General features: G+C 42.1%; 1 protein-coding gene across 1 annotated transcript in view; it reads left to right on the forward strand.

The window, feature by feature from the left end:
- Positions 1-546: 546 nt before the first annotated feature.
- The window catches only part of DENND1B (DENN/MADD domain containing 1B), a 170,586-nt gene continuing 161,416 nt past the window's right edge, over positions 547-9,716 (forward strand). The window contains exon 1 of the mRNA XM_009884930.1: positions 547-722. Within this exon, the coding sequence (XP_009883232.1) occupies positions 547-722 (176 nt within the window). The remainder of the gene's footprint in view (positions 723-9,716) is intronic.

Genomic DNA, 9,716 nt, shown 5'->3' on the forward strand with positions numbered 1-9,716 from the left:
TTGCTTTGTTTTTCAGGAGATTGCAACAGAAATAAAGACAATGAGGAATAAAGAACAGAAATAAAGACAATAAAGAAATGAGGATTTCAAGTCGACTATATTTCAATATACTCCATCAGATCTCATGTGTTGCTCATGCCAGTATTTGGCTAGAAACATTCAGAGATTAACTGCTTCAAGAAGTGATAGTGTTAACGATGTAGTGATCCCTACTTCTTTAGGGTCAACACCAAACTCAGGACTTCGAATGATGCCCTCTTACTTGACATCTCGAACTCTTGTCTTGGAGGCTCAGTCTCATCGTGTCAATCTACATTGTCATGTTGACTGCAGTTGCACTATAGCCCTAGCCGTATAGTGTGCATGATGAGGATTTTCTTCGGTATCGCATAATGTGTTTGCAGGGATATTTGGAGTCTAAATAAGTTTTATGCACAACATTGAATTACTGTTTAGTTCTGTTGTATTTGAGTGCCTCTTTATCACAGGCCCTGGCATTCACAGAACTTCAAACATCCTGATACCTGCTGGAATGGTAACAGGGCCATGCACAACCAATCCAGGAGGTTTCTGGAGTGTATTGAAGAAATTTTCTTGAAGGAGGTGATCAATGAACTGATTAGAGGCGATGCTCTGCTAGACCTGTTACTCTCAAACAAGGAAGAACTAGTTAAAAAGGTGAAGGTCAAGGGCAGCCTTGAATGCAATGACCGTGAGACTTGGCAAGTTCCCATGGAAGACAGACCTAGAGGGGAAAAAGGGCCCAGGAGAGCAGGTCAATCTTCCATCCTTAGAGCATAAGAATAGTCTATTGCAACATGCAGAGAGTAAAGCAAGCATAGCAGAATAGCAGCATAGATGAAGAGGGCGCTGCTGGCCGAGATCAGCTGCAGAAAGGAAGCACACTGAACAAGGAAGCCGTGACGGCTGCCCAGGAGAAATATAGAGACGCTGCTTGACTGTGCAGAGAAGGAATTACAAAATCCAAAGCTCAGCTGAGTTGAAATTAGCAAAGGATGTGAAGGGCAACAAGAAGAGCTTCTTGTGCATATACCTGGAAACAGTGACCAGTGTCAGCCTCCACACAGTGACCACCCAGCAAGCCTGTTGTGATGAGGCAGGTTCAAGGTCAAGCCAGGAAATCAAGTCAGCAGATCAGGATCAGAGCCAGGATCAGGGAGGTACGAGACTGGGCACTGACACAGCTGCAGCACAGCTGCAGTATACCTCAAGCAGAGGCCAAGCGCAAGAGCCTCAGCTTGAAAGCAGCTCCCAAGGGACGGAGAGGCAGGCAGGCCCTTGCTGAGGCTGCCTTCAGCTTTTTTCCCCACAAACGGTTCAGATCAGCAAAAAGGCTGACCCTGAACTTAGCCAACTACAGTCCTGAACCAACTAAAATCCTGGAAGGGGGAGTTCACTCAAGGCCCTGATGCAATACAGGCTGGGGATTCGCTGCCCAGAAAGCAGTATTGCAAAACAAAACCTGGTGGACCTGGTGGAAAATGAGCTGCACGTGAGGCAGCAACATTCTCTTGCAGCAAAAAAAGGCTGACGGCCCTCCAGGCTCTATTAGCAGAAGGACAGCCAGCTGCTGAAAGGAAGTCATTAGTCCCTCTGTTTGTCCAGTTTTGGGCTCCCCATCACAAGAAAGACACCGACATACTGAAGCAAGACCAGTGGTGGGTTGCCAAGGTGTTGCGTGGTTGGAGCTCGTGATGAAGGAGCTTGTTCAGCCCTAAGGAGAGGTGGCTTCACGGGCAACCCCCCTGTTGTATGCAGCTACTCAGGGAGGGCGCAGAGAAGATGGCACCAGACTCTTCTCAGAGGTGCACAGTGGAAGGACAAGAGGCAACGAAGATGAGTTGGAACATGAGAAATTCCAACTTGATACAGTAATTTATTTTTCACTGAGAGGGTGGTCAAACAAAGGAGCGAGCATGTTGCCCAGGGAGGCTGCAGTACCCTCCACCCCTGGAGTTACTCAGAACCAACCTGCATGAGGCCTCAGGCAGCCTGCTCTACTGTGACCTGCTCTGAGCAGGAGGCTGGACGAGGTGACCTTTGCAGGTCCCTTCCCACCTGTGTGATTTCATGTGGCCGCGAGGTTCTTTGGAGCAGTGTCAGAACGCAAGTCCTAGGACAGCACATGGAGGTTTGCACTTAGCAACACTTGTATCAGGAACACGTATGCATTATTCTGCTCCAACATCTGTTACTAATATAACAGAGTATAAGGCAAAACAACTTTCTAATGGAACTAGTGAGAAAAGCAACAGACGGAGAATTCTGTGCAAAATAAGTAGTAACAGTATGATTTAATTTTTGTGTTTGCCTGGGACTCTCAGAACAAAACGGCCTGATCCTGTGGCAGACTTACAGCAGCATTTGAGAACTGTAGAGTACCCTGTGCTCCCTTTTACACCAGTGAGGAGTGAAGTCCTGAAATAAAATGGTGAGGTGACTGCATGGGGTAGCTGTTGAACTCTTTCTGAACTCTCTTAAAACGCCTTCTCTCAAATGCCAAATACTACAGTGTCCTACCATTCCTCTGCTCTTAAACTGGATCTACAGCTCCAGTGGTTAGGGTAAGGCAGCTGGACTAGCTCCAGTAATTAAAGTCATCAGCTATATAATGTGTGGCTGTAGTAGGGCTGTACTGTCTTGAGGATAGCCCACTGGTCTGGCTTTTCTTGAGCTGTCACTTCCTTCTTCCAATCTTATTCTAGCCAGATATTAAACTTAATAATTTCTTCAGTAAGCATCCCAATAATTACGGCAGTTTACCATATTAGTTAATTACTGGAGATTATGCTCACATCTGTTGTGGACAGAATCTCCCAATCAGTTTAGTGCTTTCAGTATCTGATCCAGTAGTGAGTCAGTGATGGCAAATACATGTAGGGATCTAAAACCATCTGTCTGAACTGGTTGTATGTATTTAGCACAAAGATAACTGGGTCAATTGTCCTAACACCTTTGAAGGAGGAAACCTGCAGAAGATGTGTTTGATATTTCAGTGATTTACCTGTGATCTAATTGCATAACAAAGTGTCATAGCAAGAGAAGAGTGGGAATTCTTCAAAAGCCTTGCTATGTACCTACATTAGGATTCATACATTGCACAGAGATATAAGGTTTCCTTTATAGAAAAAATATTAAGAAAATCATTTTATATTAGAGGAAATTTGCCTTTTCCTAAGAAGAAAGGTTGGCATTGCTGAATTATCATCTGATGCGATTAATTATGAGCAAAGCATCCAAAACAAAGCATGAAGACAAATCTCTGGCCTCAGAGGCTGGCGCTGTGGGCTCCCCATTATGTCAGCCACAACATCAGAACATGAGTTGAGGATATTCTGCAGGATATTCTGATAGGGAAAACAGTATGGTGCTTTTTAATCTTTTTATGCAAGTGAATATAAACATCTATCACCTCTATTGGCTATTTGTAAATTAAATACTGTTTGTAGAGCTGAAAACAGGCTTTTTTTGTATAACTAATTTCCATACAAAACATCTGTCAGTCTATACTCTTTCATAATGATGCCAGTGCATACAGAGGGCTTTAATCCATGGCAAATAAACAGCTGGAAACATCTTTTAATATTTAGTATTGCTTGATTTACTGCTTTGGAACTTTTTTGGTAGACATAGCAGACAGTTCCCAAAACAGCTTACAGATTTTTAACACATCCTCCTTTTAATAAAGTTCAGTTCCTAATTTTATGTATGTTTGGCCTCACCTCAAGAAGTGCACATTCAGAAGATTACATCAGTATGAAATTTTTATAGCTGATAGCAGAAATCAATTTCTTACTGCTTTGAATAGAAATTGTTAAAAACAACTTCCAAATATGGCAAAAAAAAATCTTGCTCTATGGTAGTTTTAATGAGTACCAGATTCATCAGGTAGCCTATAACCCACAGCATTTAAAGTATACATTTGAGAAGTGTGAGGAGTAATATCCGTGCCTAAACAGAACTGAATTTATTCAGCAAGAAAGCATTCAATCTGGTAAGAAACTTTTACTTGCAAATGACTTGAATGAGTGATTTCCTTCTACCGTGCATACAGAAAGATGCTGCCTGACCCCGCTGCTTCACTAAAAAAAAAAATCATCCTTAAGAAAACTATCTACTGGCCTGAAAAAAATCTCCACAATAATCACTAACTGTAGGAAAGAATTGGATATATTCCCTTAGCGTTGCCATCAGTGTTTCTCAAACCTTTCTTGGAGGGATTTTTTTTTATGCAAAGAAGAGAACAGATTCTTTCTTCAGTCTTTCATTTCTTTGAACTTCCTAACGGGGAGGCCGGTTGCAAGGTGTCTGACTCGCATCTAAACTGAAACTGGGCAAAGACCACCGCTTGTTTTCAAACACTCCTATGAATAATCAACATCCACTGGAAAGCACTTGGTATTCAGAAGCTGAAGGCTGGATTTGGGCAGCAGAGCTGAAAGGTGGTTTATTCTACTGTTAGATTCTGCCAGCTGTCATGTCTGAATAAATTAGAAATCCACCCAAATAATTTTCTAAATTGTCTACAAATTGAGGTTAGTAGGCACGGAAATATTATTTATCTTTGATTTCTAAATTAATTTACATCCAAACCACTGATAAGACATTAGGACTGCATAGGTAAAGCAAATGTCTGGCTAAACTGTGGAAGGCTTGTAAATATTTACTAGGTACATACTTCACCTCTTCTGTAGACTACGGTGCAAATCTAACTAACAAAAGGTATGACAGATCAGACTGGGAGGATTTGCAAATACTACCAGTAAACCGAATGCTGAGCTAACACAGCCATATTGTAAACATTTAAATTTTGTAGTGTCTTAGCTCTTAAAACCACGTAGTCTGAACTTACATTCATAAAAGTTCCCCCAGCTCCTTTGTTAAACTTGCAATTAAAGCTGACCTGATTAAGAAGACCTGCTTTCTCAGTCTGGTTGGTAGGGAACATTGATTAGAAAGCCTGGGAATCCTCATTCCTATCTAAGCGGTGATCTCTCCCCAGGAGTTCACTGATTAATTAATGAGTGTGTTTACCTGTGCATGCCTGTTCGGGCAGATTAACCTTCGCACGTAGCATGGCTGATGGGGCGATGACAGCTACTGGAATGTTGGATCCCCAAACTTTAATGATAGCATGGCATAACTTTCACACAAAAGTCCTACCCACCTTTGCAGGGTGTCACCTTTCTTCATGTTTTCCTTAAACCATCACCTGTTCTTATGCAGGAAAACAAAAGCTTTTTACCTTGGTTTTTTTGAATGAATAACATTGTAAGATGAAAATGGAGGTTTGGATGGATCATGCAAGGAGTCAATAAATATGTAGAATATTTGTAGACCTGTATTTACTATACATATTTAGTTGATAACCTTTACAGGCTTCTTGAAGGAGATTTACTTTAAATCAATGACTATCTTTAAAGAAGATGAATTATGAAAGGACCTAATGTAGGTATCTGGTGTTTCTCTAATGTATTTTCTTTTTTAAATATTGTCTTGTGATAGTATTATGGCTAAGAAGTTTAATTGGAAAATTGACATTTGTGAATTTGGGGGTTTGGAGAACTTTGCATAGGGAGATTACATTGTCAATCATTTACAACTTGGGACGGGTATGTGTGAGATTCAAAAAAACTGATAAAAAAAACACCCTCCAATCCCATTAAAACGAACAGCAGCAAGCTCTCAGTGAGGTCGATATTTCGTTCTAAGAGGTGCTTTCCAAGTTAGTGAGGTCTGACAAGGTGATTACTTTGTCAGGAGATGTACTGATAGTGGCCGAGGTAACATAAAACAACTGTACCTTACTTGAAGCAACGAGGACTAAAAGCGATCCCAGTACAAACACTCTCAGTGGCAAATGAAGAAGTAATTCTTGGTACAAGGTATAAAACGCTGATTAGACGAACATGTTCCAAGAAACGTTTTGCTATTGCCATACAATGGGAAATTGCATCTTTTTCTATTTTCCCATTTTTGACAAACCTGTTGGTGTTCCCAGGGGAGAACATCTTTTTCAGCAAGCTCTGCTAACAATCTTCTGAAGGAAATCCCTTTATGGGTTTCAGCAGTATTTAAGAGGAAGATGACTTTTATTAGTAGTATGTTTCACTATTAAATGAAATGTACCTGGCCAAGGAGGACTTCTGTAATACTTAAGATCCCTCAATTCACAATACGTATGCTCTGGCTTACAGAAATGATGCGAGCTCTCTTCTACCTCTGAACCTGGCAGCAAATTAAAAAAGCCTTGCTGGAGTTAGTTGGAGTGAGTGGGAGACTTAGACCTGTACAGAGATGGATTCAGTCAGTGACCCCTAAAGCCCCTGCTATTTCATAGGGTCGCCTTTGTTTGTAGGGTAGATTCTGTTTCCTGCGCTCCCCGTGAATCCCCTCGCACAAAGCATTCGTGCTTGCAGTTTGCGTTGGGAAGATTCAAATTCCCCCATGCTAAATGCTTAACAGAATACTTCTTGTTTTCAAAGGCTTTCTGCTTTTCCCTTCTCTCTGTCCTTTTTACCTTCTCCCTGCCCAAAGAAAATCACTAAATGTGTGTACGTAATGGTTTCAACTTTAAAAAAGTAATTGGATTCTCACAGAACTTCTCTCCCTGGCTCCACCATTTCCAAGCGACAGGATGTGTGGCCATTTCTTCTTGTCTGTTTCTCATATCCCTTTTTGAGATCCTAACCCTGCTCTGCATCACTTTTATAGACCCAAAACCACATGCTTTTGATTTGGCAGAGAATGGCAGGTTTCTCTATATTAGAAAGGATGCGGATGCTTGTTTTTGGATTTTGTTTGGTGTTTTTCAACTACATCTCCTGTTGTTTCCATATTGATTTGGTTGTAAACTAGAAAGTACGCTATACATTTTGTTATGTTGATCCTTGAGATGGAGCTGCCCTGACAGCACTTCCACCCTCTTATTATCTGATTCAGATGAAGTAGATTTTTGGGTATTTTTCATGCAACCGCTTACTGCAAAGCATGAATTAGTTTGGGAGAAAATTAAGACTTGTAGGTCCAATGCAATTTACATTGAGATCTCTTTTACTGACAGCACATAAGAGCTGAATAGTGTCTATAAATATCTGTATCGGTTTTAAGGCTCCTTTACATTATTGCAGTGCTACAAAAGTGATTAATGAGCATTGACTGCTGACGAAGTACCATTGAGTAGGAATCTTCATCTTTGAATTACCTGTTTTTTTAGTTGCTCTTATGTATGAAATAATGGTTCGTCCCCTACCCCCTGGAAAACCTCCCATATCAGTTCCTACGCTAGCCTTTTAGAGAGAATTTAAGCAGAATTCAGCCATTTTCATGTTATGCAAAGCATAAAGAGAAACGCTTTGTGTCTTCTTGATGACCCGGCAGAACAGTGGACTCTGAAAAGCCCAAATATCATTTGCTTCATGATTCTAATCTGGAAAGGAAAATGAAAGAGTAAAGAAAAGCAAACTAGACTTCCCCAGCTTCAGAATATACTAAAGCAATCTGTTTTCTGCATATCTGTTAAGTTTTTCTTTCAGTTTCTCCTTCTGCCTCAACCCTTTCCCAGGGAAGGGCTGAAAACGAGGCAGCGGCAAGAGGTGATTTTGAACACTAGCATCTTTCCTAAAACATCGTCTTTCGTTAAAAGCTGCTGCGGTGGCAAAACAGTCTTAAAAACATGAACTAAGTGTAACCTGTGCATAGATGGCTGCTTAAGTTTTCACAGGGACTGAAATAATAGCTCAGAGAGATGTGAGCCTTGTCTCAACAGGGTTTTCTCTCGTATGCCCTCTATTTTAAAAGTGAACTTTCTCTACTCTCCCTGCTCTTCCAGGCAGGTGAGGTGTAGTCGCTGCATCCAGTCAATTTACTGTAGTGACAAGGCTAGTGTTTACTTTGGGAAAGAAACCTTACCTATTTTTTCTCCAATTACGATAAAGTAAACTCCAAGGGACTTGGTGGTCCTATCTGCCAAGAAAGACACCAGTCCAAGCGACTGGTTGGAATCCCACAGTAGATCAGCCTGACAGGCCGCCAGACTACTCTTCTGCCTATAAAAGTGGCAAGCATCAGCAGCTTATGAGAAGAGAGAAACAAACTCACAGTAGGCTTATAAAATATTTAATATAATCCAAAATACAGATTTACTGAAATCCTGAAACATGGCTCTTTTTTTTTTTCCCCCCACTTCCTGGTGCGCTTCAAATGGGGTTTTTCCACAAATAAAAACGTCTCAATATCTGGGTAACCATCCAATCCAAATTCAACCTTGCTAAGTTATTGGCCATTTCTTTGCAGCAACGAGTTTCAAATTCTGTTGTACTTTAGTGTACGTGTGGGGAGAGAGATGGGGGGGGAGGTAGAGAGACAGACCTACAGGCAAGATTGTGATCGTCTCCCTCCCCACGCGTGCTTTCTTGTGCACCCAGCTTTACTTTGGTGCTGCTGTGGCTGCTGAAACCCTTTCGGTTCTGCAACACCCCAGCACGCAGGATGCAGCCGCTCTGCCCCGGGTCCTGCAGCTGAGCAGCTCTGGGGGTGGCAGGAGGGTCCCTGCTTTGCTCGTCCCACGGCCGCCGGTGGAGCAGGGATGGGCATCACTTCCCCTCTTTCCCAGCCCTTTAGTCCAGCCCAATCCTACCAGAGAAGTTGAATTTAACAGCAGGCGAGTTGAAGCTGCCTGCTTCAAGGGCCTCTCATGGTGTACAAAAAGACACATTTGATGATTTTTTTTTTTTTCTAAAGAAACCCCAAGCTCTACGAAGTGCATGGTTATGTGTTAAGGATACAAAGGCCCAAACAATTTCTTCTACTTCAGTGGGAGTTGCAAATACTGGCTGGTAAAACACAGCCAAGAATTACTGCAAAATGAAGGCTGGGAAAGTAAGTACTTGAAACCCAAGAAAATCCCAAAGCTAAGGTTTCTGCCGCAACACTCAAGTCGCTTTCGCTGCACATCTATACCTTCTATTATTATTTAATCTATATCCTGTGAGGTGTGTAGGATGTGTAATGAAGCCAAAACGATATTGCTTTGGAAAAGTTAGTATTTGTAATTTCCTGACTTTTGAGTATTTGATTTTTCAGCCTCGGTAATGCACTAATGCTGTTATGTGTTCAATATATAATTGGCTTGAAATTTTTTCTTCTTTTTAACTGCTGATACGATGATTAGTTTCTGGAGGAAGAGTGAGAGACTTTTTTTCTTTGGCCCAGTACCACAGTACCTATGCGTTTTCTCACTGCAACGATACTACGCTGGTGAGGGAAACTTGCGTGTAGGTGGGAGTCTGGCAGCTCACTGCCTCTCGGATGAATGAGACTTGGAAGTCTCTCAAGGACGGTGTTATTTTTTTTCCCTTTCCAAACTCACTGGAAACACTCGAGGGTATAAAGCTTTTTACGTGCGTGTTTACGGGGGCCGCCACGTTTACTCCAGCGCCTTCCCCCGCCGCACCACCTCTGAAGCAGCTCGGGCAGCTGTTTGTTTAGCACTCGATAAAAACACAAAGCTAAACAGATTACCGCAGGTTAAATTAACATTTATGACCTTTAGCATGGAAAGCTCCACTTCCCCGCTGTGCACAGAGAACGTAGAAGGGATGTTAAGATGTCCAAGTTACACATGCTCGCCGGACTCATCCGAGGAGCCTACTTTGCAGCGGGTGAAGGTGTCCCTGAGGTGGAACACGACGGCC

The sequence above is a fragment of the Charadrius vociferus genome, unplaced genomic scaffold (genome assembly GCF_000708025.1).
Source record: "Charadrius vociferus isolate BGI_N301 unplaced genomic scaffold, ASM70802v2 scaffold163, whole genome shotgun sequence".
Taxonomy (NCBI): domain Eukaryota; kingdom Metazoa; phylum Chordata; class Aves; order Charadriiformes; family Charadriidae; genus Charadrius; species Charadrius vociferus.